Here is a 22,228-nt window from a genome sequence, read left to right as displayed (position 1 = left end):
ATTATTGTCTGTTAGAACTCATTAATACTGTGTAAAACACGAAAAATGAGCCCTTAAGTATACACTTGTTTCCCTTATATATATATATATATATATATATATATATATATATATATATATATATATATATATATGTGACGCTATGATGACTGGGAGACGTGGCCTGGCTCATACGGCATGTTTATTCTATTGTCACTTCTTCCTCCTCGGCTTCTACCAACCGTCGCTACCTTCTTACGTCACATGATTCCCCCTCCCCCCGGAAGAATGCGCGAGCTACAATCTAGAAAGCATGAACAAATGGAGTCTTGTAATAAAAAAAATAATGCCAGAAAATGCAGTAGTTCCATGCCACACGGCGGTTCCATGCACTTGCACAAAATTTTCACAGGAAAGGCAGTCCGGTGATATCTAGGAGACCTCAGGTGGGCGAGGTTGGCTGTTGCGTTCTGGAGAGCAAAACCATGCCTTTAGCGTTAAAAATGATGATGGCACAACCTGGTTAGTATTGAGGAACGAACAAGGTTGGGAGTCCTTGTGGCGTTGGAAGGTCGGATGTCTCATGCGTTGGATTCTGAGTCGTGGCTGAGACAGACGCTTTGCTTCTAAAATGCGTGCTTCTTGACGGATTGTGACGGCGTGATGCCTGCGGGCTGGTGGTATGCAAGAAGTGCTTCCGCATCTTGGTGTTTTCCGTGGTGTTGCAGTCTGTGTAACTGAAGCGCAGGGAGCCTCTCTGGCGACTTTCCTCTGTGCGAGAAAATTTGACGTCTTGGAATACTTTTTGGGTTAGAGATCTTATTTTCCGCTGTTCTTCATTTGGTGAGTGTGCTTCCGTTGAATTTCGCGTTCGTCGATGCCTTCGTTGCAGTCTATTTTGTTGTCGCATGAGGTTGCGCGCTTGGCTATGCTTGCTTTGCTGGTGCTGCTCAGGAGATGGCTGTAGTGGCAAGCCTTCCGGAATGGGACATTCATTTACTTTGAGGTTTGACGCGTCCTGTAGACAGCTGATGCATGGTGAACAGGTTTCTTGCTTATCGGGCATGGTTGGTGGTGCGCCATCATTGCTAGCCTGCTCTTCAGAAGCTTCTGTGACGTGGTTGATTACGGACGCTTCTGAAAGACAACTGTGTACGAGGTTTGATGTATGATTTGCTTCTGAATTGGTTTGATTCTTGGATTGGTGACCACTGCATGAGGGTACCACATGTGACGTCGTATCACCAGGTTGAAAATGCAAATTTTGGCAAGTCTGCGGTGCCGTGGAAATGAACTCTTGCGACAAAAAACTTTCAGAGTTGACAGATATAGTTCATCAGGGGCTTCTTCTTCGCGGCTCACTATGAGTGGTTCTTGCGCCTGGTAGCATGCGACGTTCGATGCGTCTGAGCCTTCTGTGTTTGGAGTTTCTGGTGGCTGCGCACTGGACGGCAACATTGCAACAGGGGTAGTTCGGTAAGGTTTGAGTTGTGAATGGCCCTCTTTCTGTGCAACTAACGATGCGAGCTGTTCTGGCGCATGAATCTGGGTGGTAAGTCCAGGGCTTGGCGTAGCATCGTCCGAGCTCCGCAGCTCTATCCCGACCATTGTGAGCGTGCTAGATGTGAGATGGACATTGTGAGTCACGAAAGAGCCAAGCGATGGAAAACCAGGAGGCGGGCCAAGTCTGCGAGATGGGGAGTAAGCTGCTCCAATGCGTGAAGACTGATTTTCACTCTTTGAGTCATCTTGGCGTTGTTTGGTATTTTCGCCATGTGTCAGCTGGTCTACCACGAACAAGGCGTCCTTATGACACGAATAGTGACCGTTAGGAGCCTTTCAAGAGCTGCGTCGTAGAAAACCAGGTGGCGGACCATGTATGCGAGACGAAGCATGAAAGGCATCAGTAGGGTGAGCGACGTCTCGTGTCGTATGTTGGTGCCACGACTTTGAAAATGCCGACTTTCGTGAAGACAAACCTGGTGGAACGCCACGTTTCTTGAGAAATAAGCGTGGACTGTGACGGCCGAGTGTGGTTGTATGCAGATGGTCGGTAATGAGGAAGTCCTTGTCGTAGTCGTTAAAACGGGCAATCATCTCTTCCCTGATCTTTTTGCCATGATTCGTCGTTTTCGAATATGTGTGTCAGGTAAAACTTGAATGACTCATCGGAGATGTAGTCAGTGAAGTTGGTGATCATTTCTCGTACCGACCATAATGCACCGGTTGCGTCGTGCTCGAACAGGTCAAACCAGTCCTGTACAGGTCCATCGTCCGCTGCTCCGGTGTACTTGGGGATGGGAAGGTCGTCTGATGGTGCTGTCATAATGCTGGTCTTGGTGTAGTGTTGGGATGTACTTTCGTGGTCCACGTTCGGTCACTGCGTCTTGCTGAGACGTTCGGAGATGGTGGCTGGTTGATGAAGTGGCCGCCAGGTCTTCATCCTGTCGACTCGTGTGACGCTATGATGACTGGGAGACGTGGCCTGGCTCATACGGCATGTTTATTCTATTGTCACTTCTTCCTCCTCTGCTTCTACCAACGTCGCTACCTTCTTACGTCACACACACACACACACACACACACGCACGCATATATATATATATATATATATATATATATATATATATATATATATATATATATATATATATATATATATATATATATATATATATATATATATATATATATATATATATATATATATTGTAATGAGCGAGACAGACACAACACCCATTCGTTGGTCAAGCTGTTCTATTATGACTTCGTTCTTCTCTTCCTTGCTCTGGATATCCGCGCGCTGGAGCCCCAGTGTCTTTCTTGGTCATGACACTCAGCCATGACTGCGCGCGCGCGGAGCTGGCGGCAATGTTTTTGGTGGGTAGGCTTGGCTGCATCGTGGTGGTTGGCCCGGACCACGATGCAACATCGGGCGACGGTCTGGGGGAAGCGTCTCTGGTGGACGGCACTGTCTGCCTCGAGCTGGTTGCTGCTTTGCACGCCATGATGTCTCTTGAACAAGTGCGGTGGACTCAGACAGCTGGCACTGGCTGACCGTTGTGGCCGACGCTCTCGGCCATGCTGCGATTTGGTCCGGGTATCTGCCAGAAGTAGATCTGGTGGTCGATACTGGCTGCATCTCGGAGGTCGGCCTCGGCCACGCTGGAAATGGATGCCGGAGTCTGCCACAAGTCTATTGGGAGGTCGAGACTGGCTGCATCGTTGTGGTCGGTCTCGGCCATGCAGAGACTCTCTGTGGGAAGCAGTTAAACGTGCACCTAACAGCGCGCTTCGGACGGGCCGCAAAATCAGCGGCTGACGTAAAACGCCGGACGAGGGTTGCCGAAAGCGTACCCCAAAAGACGCGCTAGGTGCCTTGGCTGGTGTCGAGAGTGGGTACGCAACTTCTGTGATGTGTGGCAGAAAACATAATTCCCGGCCGGTCTTGGCATCTGCGGCAGGACATTCTGGGAAGCTGTCATCGTATTGGCTGCGTCTGTGGGGTCCCTCTCGTGGACGCGATGACTCGCCTTGCGGGGCTGTCGAACACTCTGGTCGGTGACCATGGCTATCTCGTAGCGGTTGCAGCACGCTTAGCAGGCAATTTTGCTGGTACAGCTTAGGGCACTGGTCTTCATTGCCGTAGGCGTTCTGGGCAGGCTGCAATGCCCGGGCATCATGCTTTGACGCAGGAGCCTCTGCACAGCCATCTCTGCCTCTTCTTGTTCTGCGGTCTCGAGGAATCAGGTTGTTTTTTGGTGGTTGTGTACCACGGCGTCCATAGGGGTTAACGCCACCACAGCTGCACATCATGCTGCAGACACCAGGGGCGTACGAAAGCCTCACCTCGCTGCTCTGTGCGAGCTGTTCACCGGCTGGCCGATCTATCTCTGATTCCTCCTCAACGCACACTGCCTCCTGGTAATCCGCACGGCATTCAGATGGTCTCAAAGTCATATTGCATTGCCCATGATCCCAAGTAGGGCTGTACGCCGGGAGGCCGGAAGTGCTGATGTTGACTTCGCCTGCTTGCGGCGCATCACTACCGTCGGCCTAGGCTGGTTGGCAGATGCGGATAAAACAGGCATATAGTCCATTAGAACTTCAGAACAGGTACTCGGCTCTTAGTGAGGAAACCAACCTTCGCGTAGATATAATGAATGATAATCTGACGAATATCGTTACGGAGTGTGCAGTGGAAGTTGGAGGCAGGGTAGTTAGACGGGACGCTGGCGAGCTTTCCCATGAAACGAAAAATCTCATTAAGAAGCGTCAAATTATGAAAGTCTCAAGTACAACAGACAAAAAAGAACTGGCAGAGCTTTCAAATTTGATTATTACGCGTAAGGTATAAGATATAAGAAGGTATATTATGGAGAGAATTGAACACGCTCTGAAAAACGAAGGAAGCGTCAAAGCAGTGAAGACGAAGCTTGGGGTAGGCAAAAATCGGACGTATGCACTAAGGGACAAAGAAGGCGAAATAACTGCCAATGTGGATGGGATAGGTAAAATAGCGGAGGAGTTTTACAGAGATCTGTACAGTAGCCGGGACAACCACGACTTTAATACTATAAGAACTAGCAGTAACCCAGATGACACACCACCAGTACTGATAGAAGAAGTCAGAAAAGCTTTGGAGAGCATGCAAAGAGGCAAAGCTGCTGGTGAGGATCAGGTAACGTCAGATCTGCTGAAAAATGGAGGATTGATTGTGTTAGAAAAACTAGCCACCCTGTTTACGAGGTGTCTCCTGACGAGAAGAGTACCAGAGGCTTGCAAGAACGCTAACATCATCTTAATACATAAGAAAGGAGATGACAAGGACTTGAAGAATTACAAGCCGATCAACTTGCCCTCTGTAGTATACAAGCTAGTTACAAAGGTAATTGCTAACAGAGTAAAGAAAACATTAGAATTCAATCAACCAAAGGAACAAGCAGGATTTCGAACAGGCTACTCAACAATCGACCACATTCATACTATCAATCAGGTAATACAGAAATACTCAGAATATAACCAACCACTGTATATAGCCTTCATAGATTACGAGAAGGCGTTTGATTCAGTAGAAATATCAGCCGTCATTCAGACACTGAGGAATCAGGGCGTTGATGAAGTATATATAAACATCCTGGAAGAAATCTACAGGGGATCAACTGCTACCATAGTGCTTCATAAAGAAAGCAACAGAATACCAATTAAGAAGGATGTAAGGCAGGGGGACACAATCTCCCCAATGCTATTTACCGCGTGCTTACAGGAGGTTTTCAGAAACCTAGAATAGGGAACAGTTAGGGATAAGAGTTAATGGAGAGTTCCTTAGTAACCTGCGCTTCGCCGATGGCATTGCATTGCTGAGTAACTCAGGGGACGAATTGCAACTGATGATTACGGAGTTAGACAAGGAAAGCAGAAAGGTGGGTCTTAAAATTAATCTGCAGAAAACGAAAATCATGTACAACAACCTCGGAAAAGAGCAGCGCTTCGAGATAGGTAATAGTGCACTTCAAGTTGTAGAAGACTATGTCTGTTTAGGGCAGGTAATAACCGCAGAGCCGAACCACGAGGTTGAAGTAACTAGGAGAATCAGAATGGGGTGGAGCTCATTCGGCAAGCACTCTCAAATTATGACAGGTAGATTGCCACTATATATATATATATATATATATATATATATATATATATATATATATATATATATATATATATATATATATATATATATATATATATATATATATATATATATATATATATATATATATATCCCTCAAGAGGAAGGTATACGTTCTATAGCGTGGTGGCTCACTCGCACGAGCGCTAATCTCAGGATTCTTGTGCTTTTACCGCAAGTTTGCTTTGAAGTTACAGTAGTTAAAGAGAGCACGAACGTCAATTTGTTCGCTGCCGCGGCCGCGTTTCCGTAAGCAGCGCGCTGCCAACACTCACACATAAACTAAAAATTGTGAAAGTTGTTTGCCCGCGCTCGTCCTGTGCGTGCGTTCTGCTTGAGGTGTGCGCCGCAAATTTGGAGCAGCTTACAGTTCTTCGCGTGACATTGCAATTTGTTACTGCAGCATTCACTGTTTCTCCCCTACGGCGAAACAATGCACTATAAATGCTCAACTACCTCTTCGGGGACACGTTTCACTTCCGTATTATACCGATTCCCAAAAATTTATTGTGGGTGATACACGCCGTGTTCAAGAAGCCAGCTGGTAGAACAGAACGCCTGTATCGCGTACTCGAAGTAACCTGGCAGCAACCGCGCTGGAGGCGAAAAACTACAAGTCATATTACAATGTCTCACATCTAGGCCGTCGCAGGGGCTTATTAACGCTTCGGGTGGTGAGGAAGATAACTGATAAGCACAGCACCCGGCTTATCGTGGCGTCATCACACTTCGTCGCTGGTATGCCACAAAGTTCGTGAATGTCCTCCTGGGAGGTCATCACTGGTGAACGTAATGAAGGTCACGTTCACTCGCGACGAATGTACAGGTCTCATGTCCTTCAACTTTTTGAAGACTTGAGACCTGCTCCTGCGGTTACAGACTAATGATGATGTCCTGACTGTGAGGCATATAACTTGGTGTGTGAGTGCTCTCTTCTTTCTGTTTCTCCCTCTTTCTTTATCTTTAAAACTCCCCCACCCCTTTTTCCAGTATAAGGTACATTCCCGGTCCTTCTAGACTGGTTGACATCCCTGCCTTTTCTTTCTTCCCAGTTATTGCCTTCCTTTGGAGGCTCTGTTAATGCTGTTCAGTGCCGTATTCTTACCATTAAAGAATAAACTGTTATTGAATGAGGTCTTTTTTCAGTTCAATCAAAATAATGTGCAAAGAAAACTGTGCGCAAGCGGGCGAAAAGGCTCAATAGTAGTAGTGGCCATTGGTGAATTACACTGTCCACAGGCCGTCTTATTTGTCTCTTTGTGGTAGTGACAGAGTGTATAAAATTGCCTACTTATACGGTTTTCGCATTCGCAGGAGTGCGTCCCCTCGCTGCACGTGGAGGACACGGCAGACTGGCTGGAGCAGGACGTCATCGCCGGCTTCCGAGTATGGCAGCTCATGTTCCTCTCTCTCGGAGGCCTCATCGTCGTCGGTAAGACTCATCTCTCGACGTTGTGTCTTTAGACTGGTGTGACCATGTTTCACGTTGTGCTCGTTTTGCCAGGTACTGCCGACATGCTCAAACCTCTGCACCTGTGAATACCCGTGTCCCCGTTTCTCGCTCTGCGCTCGCCCTGTCACCTATTACTAACTCGTCGGAAGCCAGAATAAATGATAAATAATGCTTACTTTGCAATATCAATTGATGCTAATTGGTGTTGAGTGAGATTACCACGCTTACGTTGTTGACGTCTCATAGTCAGCCTGGTTTCAATTTTTTTGTGCACAAGCGTATGATGATTTACCAACTCACCCCGCAAGCTACCCCTAGCTACATGCTCTGTGTTATTCTAGAGACACCTTGTTGTACTTAAGCCATTCTGTGAGATTTAGTACATTTTTTTTTTCAACTGTACTGCACCGCTCCCCCTGAAAGTCGCACCGGCATACCCTTCAAGAACTCTAAAGTTGCTGACGGGGTTTAAAATACCCAGTGGCAATTTTTAACACAGGATCACTTATTCAAGGGTATCTTAAAGTGTGGATACGGGATCGGGACCATTCATTTCGAATCACCGATGGTTCAGAGTATAAGTGGGTTTTTTATCTGGCGTGAAAAAAAAATGTTAGCACAATATATCGCTTTGTTTTTCTCTGAAGAAATAATTTGGTCAGTATTATCAAGCAGTGTAAATTCACACTTTGTGTAATGAGCTATGAAATGTCACGTAGTGATAGGTTTATTTGTATTGAACAGTATAGTATAGCCATTATAGTGTCGCACCATCATTTTCCCACAACAACCCCTTTTCACCCTACAAGATGTTGTTTTGCTTCACCTTTGATGTAGTGCGTACGCAGCGAAGCACTTTTGTCAGTTACAACTTGGTTTGATTTTTCTGACGGTAAACCAATCTAAATAACAAGAATGCCGTAATAAATTAGGAAATACATTATTTACGCCTCGCAAAAAAACTTTCATGAGTTTTAAGTGACGCTGCATTACGAGCATGGAGGAAAGCTGTCTAAGTTTGTTTCTTCAATTGTTACATCAATCACCTTTTTTTTTTTTTGTCTCCAACACGGACAACTGTTCAAGACTTATGAAATTACAACCGTTTTTGGAAGATGCGGCACTCGTTCAAAAAAAAATGGCTTACAGCGTAGCTATCTTTATGAGGCTGAAGTTAAGAAAAAAGATTGAAGCTTGAAGAGATGACAGACTTTAACAGAGGAATGTCATTGGTGCAAACGTTTTAACGAACATACCTGTCTTCATTAAGTCAGTGTTCATCATTTCAGCGTATCAGCCTCGCCCAACGCATCTTTCGGGAACAAATATTGAACGTTTTAGATTGTTGGTCAGCGAAGTGCCATCACCATATTCTCGATACCATAGGTTGGTGATCTCACCTACGAGTCGACTCACTCGAACTCACTGAGACCCAGATCGAGCCGTGAGTATGAGTAAGTCGGTGTGGGTATATTCTAATGATTTTAGTCCGAGTGAATCCAGGTGAATAAGGAACCCCACGCCGAGTTCCCTTCTGCTAGCCAATTCATGATAGCAAAAGACATTCCCATTATATAGCCCTGTAAAGGCCTCATATATCCTCCTAACATCACTGAGCCCTACTACATCCCATTTAACACCCTCTATCTCCTCGAATAGTGCAGCTAGACTTGCCTCACTGGCTAAGGTTCTAGCGTTAAACATTGCCAAGTTCACGTTCCAATGGCAGTCTGTCTGTACCCAGAGATTCTTAGCACCCTCAGCTGCTTTGGAGATCTGACCGCCACCATGGTCAGCTGCTTCGCAGCCGCTGGGGACTGAGGGCCTTGTGCCAACTGACGTATGCATGTGGGAGGATTCCTGTTGAAGAAAATCTTAGTCCTTGTGAGTCCGAGTGAGGCCGGTTCAAGAAAACTTTGGTGAGTGGAGTCGGAGGGAGTCTAAAGCTCAAGACACATTTCTCGAATGTGTTCAAGTGAGCTACACTTTTTTTGGCGACCTATGCACGGTATTGACGTTATTTAATACAGGAGGAAGAAAGCGAAAAATGTCATCTATTCTTGGTCATCATGCGGTTTACGTATCTTTATCACTGACAGAGTGAACGATGAAATCAGGAAGGTTAGTCATGAAGTTGGCTATCCTGCATTGGAGGATTGAGTAATCGCAGAGAGTGGGTGACACAGGTATACTCGTATACTCTGAATGACTGCGCCCTCATGCATCGGCCAATAGTCAATGCATGTGGCGAATACCAACTAGTTTAGTTCGGAGGACAACGTGAAGCCGAGTAACTTCGAATATTGGAAAGGTTGCCTCCTCTTTCTCGAGGACTCCTTAAACGACGTAACTAATATTTAGTTCGTGCAAATAAAGCATTCGAAGAGATAGTTTAAAAAGAAACCACATAAACTTCATTTTTGTTTTGTTTTTCAGTGGTGGTGATGTGCTGCTTTATGAAATGCCGCATTCCGAGAACGAAGCAAGAGATCGAGGCAGACTTCCATCGAAAGAAGCTCACCCAAGTTTTTAGAAAGCATCTGAACAAAGTGCCCGTCGAAGAAGTCGAATTTAAATTAGGTAGGTATTGGCCTCCTTTAGTAAAGTTGACCAACCTAAACATTACATGTATCTGCCTAATACACGCATCATTATCTCTGTTATTTCACAACGCTGAGACTCGACTATCGTCAACATTTCTCTGGGCTTATACATACATACATACATACATACATACATACATACATACATACATACATACATACATACATACATACATACATACATACATACATACATACATACATACATACATACATACATACATACATACATACATACATACATACATACGTACATACATACATGCATACGTACATACATGCATACGTACATACATGCATACGTACATACATACATACATACGTACATACATACATACACGCATACATACATACATACATACATACACATACACACATACATACATACATACATACACACATACATACACACATACCTACATACCCACACACCTACATACACACATACCTACATACACACACACCTACATACACACACACCTACATACACACATACCTACATACACACACACCTACATACACACACACCTACATACAAACATACCTACATACACACATACATACACACATACATACACACATACATACATACACACATACATACATACATACATACATACATACATACATACATACATACATACATACATACATACATACATACATACATACATACATACATACATACACACATACATACACACATACACACATACATACATACACACACACATACATACACACACATACACACACATACACACACATACACACACATACATACACACATACATACACACACATACATACATACACACGTACATACATACACACGTACATACATACATACATACGTACATACATACACACGTACATACACACATACATACGTACATACATACACACGTACATACATACATACATACGTACATACATACATACATACATACATACATACATACATACACACACATACACACACACATACACACACACATACATACACACACACATACATACACACACATACGTACACACATACTTACACACATACATACACACACATACATACACACACATACATACACACACATACATACACACACATACATACACACACATACATACACACATACACACACATACACACACATACACACACACATACATACATACAAAATGAAGAACAGAACTGAGCATGAACAACACCAGTTACAATGAACAGTAAAGTCGAGCATGTATAGAGCGAAAGCGCAGGTGCTTTGCAATTTGTATGATATAATTATGATCAAGAAATGCATTTTTAACCTTGAACTCACTGCAGCATTTTAACCATTCCAAGGTCTTCTGCGAAATTTTAGCTTATAAATGCCCTTCTTACTTTTTTTCTTTTTTCAGTACCTGTATCTTTGCGTCCTCTTCCCAATGCCGATATATCCCTATCCCAGAACAAGCAAACTCTGATGTGGCAGACCACTTAGACTTTGCAATTGTTTTGTTTTTTACGACTGCGTTTATGATGGAACAAAATTGAAGGACATCTTTGTTATTATATCTAGAGAGAGAGAAAGAGAGAAATTCAATGAAACACAAGGTAAAATGTAGGCGCAGTGCATCGGGTGATCAAGTTAATGCTGTGAAACCATGTCGCTTCACTTCAATGGCCCTCACAGCCCACCATCCACAGCTTGGTTTCGCTTACAGGCTCGCAGTACACCGGCCTGAGTGACTGACAGCAACTTTGCTGTGCGTGCTTTTGTGTGCGAGCATTGTTAACTCACTTTATGTGTGCTCCTTGAGGTTGCATTTTGTTTTATGTCAAACTGAATTCTCAGATGGTTTACCGTACTACTCTTACACATGTTTTTATCTCTTATTTTTGGTAAAACTTCATACTTCATTCATTCAAGTCCGACTGTTTCATATTAAATAGCAGGAAACATGACTAACGCTCTGCTCTCATTCTTCATCGTAGGAGCAAGTCAAGGGAACGAAGGACAGAGGAGAGGAGTAACATGCGGAGTGGTTGGACAAACAGCTGCGGCTTACTGAAAGTATTTATCATCTTGAAAAACCGGGTGTGCATGCAAAGCTAACAAACATAACAAAGCACCGAACAACACTGGTAACAAGATAGAAGAAGTCGCTAACGCTAGTGCTATAGGAAGTGTTACTTTTACGCCTTTCTTCTGTTTCTTCGTTTACATTTTTTCGCGCGTCTACTCATCTCTTTGCTTTAGTTTTCATCTTTACCCTTTCCATCTCTCCTTAGTGCAGAGTTCTAAAGTGGATATAAATCTGGTTGACCTCCGTTCCTTTCTCTTATTTTACCCACCCCTCTTTCTCTTCCGATTTGTACTTGTGATATAAGGTGCACCTATGCTATTATCTTTTCATATGACGATGCGATAGGCTTCCAGGATTTCACGCTCAATCTTTCCAGTAGTTTTGTGTCCCACTTCTCGCTGTGTCCTTTGTTCCACTGGCTCGTTCAAATTTCGATGAATGTGCACCAACTCACCCAAATCATAACTGTGCTGTTCATTCCGCCCTCTATCGGTAAATATTACTCTGTAAAAAATTCTCAATACTATCAGGTGGGGGTGCCCTAAGCACACCCCATCTCCATCCCTTTGTAAACAATTAGGCAGTGAGGAGCTGTGGGAGGCTGCCTTGCGCTGCTTCAAAATCGAAGTCTAGGAGGCCACCCTGATTAGATCAGTGAAGGCTGCGGCGGCCTTCAAAAGTGTTGCTTGTTGGGCAAATTCGCACATACTTAAATTTAGAAAAAAGCTACTAAAAATGTTGAAAAAAGAAAAATATCTTAGACACAAACGCAGAGACAGTGACAAAGAGGTGACCACCTAACGAAGCCATTGTATCACTGTGTCCCCTTTGGCCTCTCATATTTTTTTTTCTTTTTCAAAGTTTTAGTGAGGGAGAACTACCCTGTGTAATGATTTCCCCCTCCCTCTATCTCTTCGCTCCTCTTCTAAAAAGAAGAAATCAAGTTTTTTGCCAACCCACCTACGCACTGATGTGTGCTGAGGTTGTCTTAGAGAAACATTAGCTTTGTTCTTGTTTTTCCTTTTTTTGAATGGGTGTCATGTCACACTGACACAGAGTTCGTGTGTATTAACTATGTCCTATTTACATACTGCAGCGCTAGAGAAAGTGAAAGCCCTGTACGAGCACGAACAGGAGAAGCGGAGCCGGGGTTCCTGGGACTCGCTCGCCGAGTGTGAGGACCTGACGCTGCGGCAGCGGCTGCGGAAGCTACTGCGATCGCTCAAGCCTAAGTCTCAAGCTGCCGTTCCTCGCGTAGCAAGCTCGGGTGACGACGCCGACTCTGAGAGCAACTCGGCCGGTGACTCGCGCGCCGACGCCGCCAGCCACTCGGGTGGCACCATTCCAAGCAGCGAGGAGAGCAGCCACGCTGGTGGATGCCGCACCATACGAGAGGAGAGGATCTCCATCGAAGAAGATCCCGACGATGACGTACAGGCGTAGCCAACGTTGTAAACGCCCTGAATGTGCTTCGGCTGTTTTTTTCGTGATCGTGCTTCCTCCTTTGGCGTCGTGCGCTTATGCGATACAGAGACAACTGTTTCGGGTTGAAGTGTGTTACTTTTCTTGTTGTCTATTGTTATAGTGCTATCACCATCATCGTTATCATGATTGTCATCATCGCCACTATTGCTGCAACAAACAACGTCTTGTGTAACGTCCTCTGCGCGACGCGTATCCGTTCTAGAGACCCCCATTTTTTCCTGTCCTGCGCAAACTGACTATACCTCCTATGCCATGGTATGGCTGCTGTGGCTGAGCATTTGAAACGGTATCATTTCACCTGTAAATTATCGCTAACGACTTGCCTCACGACACATTTTGTTAATGCATTTGAGCACCAATGATCTCTCATGCTCTGCACTTGTTGTATCCGACCTCCACTTCTTTTTCATATGGCCGCGTCTTCGCGAATGAACCTCGACTCGGAATTCTTCCCAGAATTTACCTACTAGATCACAGCACCACTTATCGACTATAAAGTGTACGCTGGTTCTGAAAGAGGCATTCGGCCTTTTTTTTTTTTGCGGCCGTGGGCTGCTTGAGAAGGGCGCGCCGACAAAGTTTTCGCTCAGGAATCGCCGTGTCATGTCGTGCAAGAGTAGTGGTTTTCTCAGAGGAGAGGCAGCACCACTGAGAACTTTTCTTATTCAAAGAATGACATCGCGTGATGAAAAAGTAGCTGCAACGAGAATATCGCGTGGCTCTTTTTTGTCCTCTAAACTACAGTGTCGTGCCTGTTTACATCTTAAAGCTACGCAAGCCTTGCAATTTATCTTCCATCGCTCGCTGCGCAATGTATTTATCTGGTCGTAATACATAATATCCTAGAGATGGAAAATCCATCATGACAAAAGAGAAATCTTCCGTTGCGTCAGACTTGACACGTCAACGCTCGTTTTCCTCGATGGCGGTCAGGCGCAGGGAATGTTAATGCAAACAAAACAACCACAGCAGTTGAGGTGATAGCAATCACGGTGAGCAGGTTTTTCGGTGCTGTGGTATAGCAAAAATTAAAAATAACGAGGAATGCATCTTGAAGGCAAGGGTTTTCTAAGAGCGTTTATAGGCGTATGGAAGACACGTCTATAGAGTGCGTCATAGTTTTGACAGACTCACAGTCGACACGTAGATATCATTTCAGCGGCAAACTTTGAGAGCCACGTATCACGTTTAGTATTGGAGCACACCGATTCCTAGTTTACTTTGTTTGAGCTCATGACAACAATTTCTTAATGGGCAAACTGTAAGAAAACGCCCGGGTGCGAGCGCATGTGCTCCGAGAGCCGCGAGGTGCAATCGACACAGCGTTTAAACCCCGCTGTGGTTGTCTACATGGTGCCTGAGGTACTCGGCTGCTGACCTGCAGGTCGCGGGATTGAATCCGGGCTGCGCCGGCCGCATGGTTGATGGAGGAGAAAATGTTGTAGGCCCATGTGCTCTGATTTGGGCGCAAGTTAAAGAATCCCAGGTAGTCGAAATTTCCGGAACCCGCCACTGTGGCGTCACCTATAATCATATGGTGGTTTTGGGACATTAAACCCTACATATCATTCATGCTATCGACAAAGCGGTAAAATGCAAGCCTATAGCCCCGCAGCCCCCCTCCCCCCCCCCACACAAGATACAACACTATGCTGTATTAAAAATAAGGTTATACCACCATCGCACGACGATCTCACACTAGAGCCAGGCAGTCCTGCGGAAACTGCAAACGTGTCAGCATTTCAGTCTGCACCACGCCGTACATTCTGCAATATGCTCCTACAGATAGCTGTTATGCGAAGAATACGTATATCTTTACCTCACGTTTTCGGCATGCGCAAGCACACCCATGTCATGTTCCTTGATACATTACTGAGAGGCCAAGGATGCACGCAGTTTTGCTCGACGAACCAGCTCGAGCAGGTTAGCTGACTGAGAAGGGCAGCAGATGTGGCTACCCTGCAGAATATGGCGGCTAAAAAGTATGATTCAGCTGACGTACTCACTCGATTAAAGCTGGAAGCGAGTATTCCTAGTTTAAAAAAATGTGCCATGACAAGGTTCATATGGTTGCCGCTTTACCGACTATCGACGTTTGCACTTGTCCGGCAAGTGTGAAACAATAAAATTTCAAGGTGCACATGTGTGGATACTTATTTAGGCGGCTTAATGTTAATCTATGACTGGAGTTTGTAAATGTGGAACCAGAAGAACCTGATATTCGCCGGTGGAAGTAATGCCTCGACAAGCCTCATATGCCATAGCACACTCCACGTTCTCGTGTATACGGGAGGTACTAATTAGCCGGTATGGTACAAGTGCATAAACTACACTGAACGGGAGCAGACTAGAAAAGTGTCTTGGTTTACAACGCTTGTAAACACATAATATACAAAACATAGGTGTTGGCCGAAATATGCACATGTTTACTAAGTGTAAACACATACAAAACATTACTTGCTGGCCATTGCGTTATGGTCATTTTAAAGTAGCCTTTCGTGTTATCGTCTATCCGTGTTGCGTTTTGCACTAAGGAGATTTTGTGGGCCGCTGTGATGACGGAGTGCTGATAAGCATGTGGAACAGGCACAAGTAAAAAAATAAGAATGGTCGTGTATCTCTTTAACAATCTTTTTTTTGTTTGCACTGTGTAATAAACGATACTATAGAAGAGTTTAAGATGGTTCTGCCCAACTCATGTCTTGTCTACCATGTACCGTTTTCAGGGGTGGAGCTCCTTATGGCGTGGCTTGTGCGTTCCCATTGTGGCTAACCGCCCCTCGTTAATTCCTAAACCGGCCATAGAGGGCGGTGCTTGTACTAGACGCTGAAAAATGTAAATGGTACGACACTACAGGTAGTTACTTGTAGAAAAGAAGGATTGACGTCACAGGTACGGAAGGAGAGAAAGACAATCGCTTGACTACGATCGCGTGTTCTTCGGCGGCACCGTACACCAGGGGGCGCTCAATAGTACAATAAAAGCGCCGTTTTGGCGTGCGCGCTCATTCATAGGCTCGGCGACGGAGGATGGACAAGGCTGTCGAGTGGCGTGCGCGCAGTGCGGCGGCAGCTCGTGCTCGAAGAAGGGACCCCGACGTGCGGTCGAGCCAGGCAGAACCGCTCACGAAGCTGCGAGGCTGCGCCGCGAGGACCCTGCAGTACGACAACGGGAGGCCGAAGCGGCGTGCGAACCCAGCTTCGCGTCACTCTCCATCATTCACCCCGTGGATATGCTGTCATTTTTTAATTTATGTATTACGTTTAAAATAGCAACTACTTTTCTGGTCCTCGCGTGTCAGTGTACATACGTGTGCACCACTGCTGTGCAATAGACGAAACAGAAAAAGAAAGAATGTTCTAAATTCATTGAGAAATTTGAATGAAAAAAAAAGGTTTGTAGCTTTTTCAAACTCGCAACACGAAAGCCGAAATGTAGGTGCTATGGCAGAATAAGCAACTAAAATATTTTGATGACCACCTCGCCACATTGGTCTAGTGGCTAAGGTACTTGGCGGCTGACCCACTGGTCGCGGGGTCAAATCCCGGCTGCGGCGGCTGCATTTTCGATAGAGGTGAAAATGCTGTAGGCCCGTGTGTTCAGATTTGGAAGCATGTTGAAGAATCTTAGGTGGTTGAATTATCCAGAGCCCTATACCATGGCGTCTCTCATAATCATATGGTGGTTTTAGGACGTTGAACCCCACAGATCAATCAAATTATTTTGATGACAATCATATGGGATACCGTGAAAACGGGGCTGCTTTCAAATCTAGCAGGCACCCACATGTGCTGATGTCTGCTTTGGCTTGTTGCGTACATGTCGACTTCAGCCCCTGGTGACAAACATCGAGGCAAATGTATAGATGGGTTCACTCTCAAGAAGTACAGTGAAATGCAGGGCACGTCCGCATTTCCTTTTATTGCAAATGCGTAGTCTTTTAGGTTTGCTCAGGACTGGCGTTGGTTGATTATTCTTTTTTTTCTTTTTACCGTCTAGAGCCATGCACAAGCTATGTTTCAACGTCCAGTTGCAGTTATGAGAGACAATAACATGAAAATGGCTCATTCGAGTGTTCCCTTTAAAAATGGACAGTACTGTACACATTTGAGCAGCTTAGCAGGTCGGTGTGTGCATGCCTAGCGTTGTGAGTGGATATCATGCTGATTTGAAACTGCACCATAACATATCAGCTAGTCAGACAGTGAAGAACTTTATTAGACGGTCCTGAGGAGTTTAAGCCACCAGGGTGTGCACGAGGGACATCCCATGTAACCACTCCTGTGGGCGACATTTGAGTCAAGGCGGGAACGTGATGGCGTACCACCACCTCTTGGGCCCTCTGGACTGTCTTTTGTTGGTTTCTGAGACTGGGGCTCCTGAGTGCCTCTTCCCAGCTCGTACTCACTGGTGAGAGGTCCCTGAGTTAACGCGGGACATTGCTAGAGCATATATTGGAGAAATTTTTTTTTTAGAAGATACACTGTATGTGTCTAGACTGTTGCCATGTAGTATATATCCTGAAAAAAAAGTTTCTCGACTAGCTAGGCTAACATGCTGGTGTGCATACGTGAAGTTTTCGTGTGGGTTCCTCTATACTTTGCCTATTCCCACATACTGCGCGAAACCCTGCTTCTGAGTAGAACAAGCTTTTGCACTGAACCGTGATGTCAGACCCTTCAGCCGCTAATTTTGACGACGAAAGTATATCGACGCATACAGTGAGGTAAGTGTACCGGGCCCCCCATTCCTGGAGACGTCTTGCTATAGAACTTTCTCTAGGACCAAATTTCGGCCAATTGCTACGCTGAACATTCGATTAGCTTGGCCAGCTGACCAATCACAGAGAACGCTTAAGAAGTCAAAGATTTTGTCGATTCGGTCTGGAATTTCTAAGACGATATAAATACTTAATAGCATGTGATGCTATATATTTATTCAATCGCTTTGGATACACATACGCACACGAAAAAAAAGCATGGTTGATCTCTCCTTTATTAAATTCGGTATAACACGGAAGTAAAACTTGTACTTACCGATATAGTTGAATTTTTATTGTACATTGATATAAGAAGGACACAATGTATCTTGACACCAGGCTATTGAACTTAGAATGAAATGTCGGTACCGACGTTTGAAGTCTAAGCAAAATGCGCCCAGTTATAATATGTACGCCGTTTGGATCCTATATTGAAAAGCATGGAATCACGTTTTTTTTTTCTATTTAACCCCATGATCTAAAGCACGCAGGCAATCGAGACCCTGCCGACCTTCTCGCGTTATTGCACGAAGTTAAAACGAATCTCGTTCAGTGCTCTTGGCACAAGCGGTAAAGGAAAGCCTCGGAGAATATGTCGCCTTGAATAAAAGCGACGCCCACCGTATTTGAACTGTTTGGAGGATACGGCGACATTTCATTTTTTGTTGCAATAAGCGCGACAGAAAGTTCTTATGTTTGAAGCACTTATCATCATTAGTGAGTACGGAGAAACCTTGCGACCTCTTTTCACCGTTAACTGTCTGCATGCAACGTCCGCATGCGGTATCCATATTATGGTTGTGCCCATGCTCTAATGCGTCTAAGTGTTCCTTTGCTTGAGAAAATAAATAATATGAGACCTAGCCCTGACCCATACGCAGCTCGCCATGAAGTAATATGGACAATTTTATAAAAGTCATTTGGCTGTGAAAGCAAATGGGGCCGTTTGGCTCTTGCTCCCCCACCTCCGTTTAGGGGCAAAGCTCCTAAGGCCACTGGTCTGTCCATGCATGTCTCTTTGTATCTGGTTCGTAACCACTAACGTTGATAACCACCTAGTCGTAGGACTCACTCAGCAGGCGGCGCTGTTGTGAGTAACAGACAACAAATGGACAGACAGACGGATGGACGGGTGGAAGCACGGACGGTCGGACAAAAACACGGACAGACGCACGATGGACGGAAGGATGGACAGACGGACGGACGGAAGCATAGATGGACGGAAGCATGGACGAACAGACAGGCGAATAGATGAACTCATGGACGGACAGAAGCACGGACGGACGGACTCGCCAATGCACGGACAGGGGGTGCGTCTACTCTTTCTCCATGCGCGCCTACAGCTAACACGATGCTCCACCCTGGCGAGCTGGCTGAGAATCAGTTAGTAGCACAGAGCGCCCGCGAGATGTACTACGGGCACCTTTTAGCGTGCCCTTGTAATGTCACGCACGCTGAAACGCGTGGTAAACGTGGTGCGGCACTACCTCTGGCTTTGCCAGGTGTGCGTCGTACTGTAGGTTCTTTGTAACGCGCAAGAACAGCGAAGAATCGGACACTTCGCTGAAAACTGCGACGCAGCGGTTGCGCAGCGATGCCTTTATACGATTATTCTCCGATACGGTTTCAGCGATTGTGCGCGGTCGGATACTTTCTCGAGACTTTGTTGTCGAAAGGGTGGACGCGGTCTGATGTAAAGTACGTCTATGACGCGGAAGAGAGTGCTACCCTTAGACGTAGCGCCAAGCACTGTAGGGCGTAAACTTATAGGTAGGTGTGTTCACATAGCTCTTGCGAAGCTCGACGTAATGTGCAGGTTGCTCGTTATGCACCCCCTTTGAAGTGAATTTAACAGTTTATAAGGCAGCCTTGAGGTAGTATTTGGCCCAGTTACAGCTGTTTTGAGCGAGAACATTACATTTAAGCAGTTAGTAGTCGCAGCTCTTGCGCCATAATGCGTTGCTGGGCAAGCTGGTGCATGTCTAAAAATAAAAATAGAGTGCAAATAAAGACGGGACACAGGAAACAAGTAGACAGGGCAGAACGCTCACTACCAACTGATTTATTTACGAAATAATTGTGGGGAGAAATGCGGAACATACGTAACAAACGCGGCTGTGCAAATCGCAAAGCAGCTCATGTCAGAAATAAAGCATATCAAAAACTAAAGCATATTGCGACATACCAATTGAAACTGCAAACACACTGACGTAGAGCTGACGCAATTATCACCCTTCAATTTTATATGAAACGCCTCTAACAGTTCACGTGCAACCGTTTCCCTACCGCATCCCAGCACCTTTAGTTCATCAAACAAAGGCACACAACCACACACTGCACAGTGCGCAGAAATATGGATGCTTTTGTCACTCGAGAGCGTCAACTCATGCTCTCGGGCCCACTGGTTTGTACACCTTCCCGTTTGGCCGATGTTTGATTTGCCACAGCTCAATGGCAATTCAAATACCACACCAACTTACCGTTAGTTTACCCTACCATTAGTTTTTTATATGCTTTAGTTTTGACATCAGCTGCTTTGCGATGAGTGCAGTCACGTTTTTGACGTATGCTCCGCATTTCTTCCCACATTTCTTTCGTAAATAAACCAGTTGATAGATAGAGAGCGTTCCATCCTGTCTACTTGTTTCCTGTGTGCCGTCTTTATTTGCGCTCTACTTTTATTTTTAGTCTAGTAATATACATTACAAAAGCTGTTTCGCTACGCGCTTTCCTTTGTGGTGCGTTGAACGGCTATATAGCATAAACCCACAAAATGCTCGTATCGCAGTCTCTAAAATAAAATTTGAAGCTGATGATGAATTGTGAAATGAATGTCTAAGGCAACCTTCACAAGAAAGGCCAGTGTAAAGCGGAGATAAGTGGTGTTAGCGGAAATGAAAACGTGTTGCAGCGGTCGTGCTTTAACGAAGTCGACTCGCCGTTGTCTGCAGACAGTTCGTAAGCTTGCAGTTGGCCGTAGTCTAAGCACGATACCTAAAAAAATAGGAATGACTTTGAACAACCTGGTGAAAATTGACCTTGTGGTGGTTCCGCGGTTGACATGCATTTTGTGGTCAGTAATGCGACATACGTAGGTTATTACTGTTTTTCTATAGCAGTCATCGTCTTATAACCAATCTGAAACTTGAAGCGCACCACGAGCGTGGCGTGTTACCAAGAATTACATGGCACGCATGTCTTGCTTTCCACCTTAGGGCCTGTCACTTGTTTTAGTCATGCAGTCATGTCATACCATACCAGGGTTGCAATATGTCAAGTGAACGAAATCACCGCTAGAGCAGCAAGACTATGACATGTAAATCATGGCATTCATGACATACATGTCACGGTTTTCATGTTATGACTAGTCACTTATGCTCATCATGCAGTCATGTTGCGACATAGCCAATTTTGGTAAATATTCCGTTGTTGAAACGTCCAGGAGAGCTAAAGGTCGTAGGTGGCTAGACAGACAGACAGACAGACAGACAGACAGACAGACAGACAGACAGATACATAGATAGATAGATAGATAGATAGATAGATAGATAGAGAGTTAGATAGATAGATAGATAGATAGATAGATAGATAGATAGATAGATAGATAGATAGATAGATAGATAGATAGATAGATAGATAGATAGATAGATAGACAGACAGATAGACAGACAGATAGATAGATAGATAGATAGATAGATAGATAGATAGATAGATAGATAGATAGATAGATAGATAGATAGATAGATAGATAGATAGATAGATAGATAGATAGATAGATAGATAGATAGATAGATAGATAGATAGATAGATAGATAGATAGATAGATAGATAGATAGATAGATATGTCGGAGCTAACACGGGAAAGATCCAGCCCTGACAGCGTTCAGTTTTCGAACTGATTTTTTTATTATCGCGTTGCACCCGACGCGCGGCCCAAATGCCAACTTCTTCTTCCTTGATGAGCGGCGCATTGAGACGCTACAGGGCTCCCCCCCCCCCCCCCCCCCCTGTAGAGCGAGAGCCGTAGGAATCACCAGAGGAGTCGCCCAGAGGACATGCTTGGATGTTGGCATGTGGACTTTATATTGAAACCCCGCGGCCGCGAGAGCGGCGACATACGCAGGTTTCAGTCGATCAGCAGCCACGACGTCTTCACGGCCATTGATGTCCAGCGTGAACGTCTTAGGTGTACGATGGAGTA

At 45.1% G+C, this 22,228-nt stretch overlaps 1 protein-coding gene across 1 annotated transcript; it reads left to right on the top strand.

Moving 5' to 3' along the window:
• The first annotated feature begins 2,850 nt into the window (after positions 1–2,850).
• LOC119178560 (uncharacterized) lies at positions 2,851–13,713 on the top strand. The gene is made up of 4 exons (XM_075867890.1): positions 2,851–3,003; positions 6,974–7,091; positions 9,549–9,692; positions 12,879–13,713. The coding sequence occupies exons 1-4, from the start codon at positions 2,851–2,853 to the stop codon at positions 13,223–13,225; spliced, it is 762 nt and encodes a 253-aa protein (XP_075724005.1). The 3' UTR covers positions 13,226–13,713.
• The last annotated feature ends 8,515 nt before the right edge of the window (positions 13,714–22,228 follow it).

Source organism: Rhipicephalus microplus, chromosome 1, assembly GCF_043290135.1.
Source record: "Rhipicephalus microplus isolate Deutch F79 chromosome 1, USDA_Rmic, whole genome shotgun sequence".
In the NCBI taxonomy this organism is placed as follows: domain Eukaryota; kingdom Metazoa; phylum Arthropoda; class Arachnida; order Ixodida; family Ixodidae; genus Rhipicephalus; species Rhipicephalus microplus.
This window is presented reverse-complemented; position numbering and strand designations above follow the sequence as displayed.

What these genes read in the sequence shown, in the direction of transcription:
- LOC119178560 (XM_075867890.1), top strand. Translation starts at nt 2,851, where the DNA reads ATGTTTTTGGTGGGTAGGCTTGGCTGCATCGTGGTGGTTGGCCCGGAC. An exon ending in CCATGATGTCTCTTGAACAA is followed by an intron (nt 3,004 to 6,973) that starts GTGCGGTGGACT and finishes TCGCATTCGCAG; the next exon opens with GAGTGCGTCCCCTCGCTGCA. An exon ending in AGAAGTCGAATTTAAATTAG is followed by an intron (nt 9,693 to 12,878) that starts GTAGGTATTGGC and finishes TACATACTGCAG; the next exon opens with CGCTAGAGAAAGTGAAAGCC.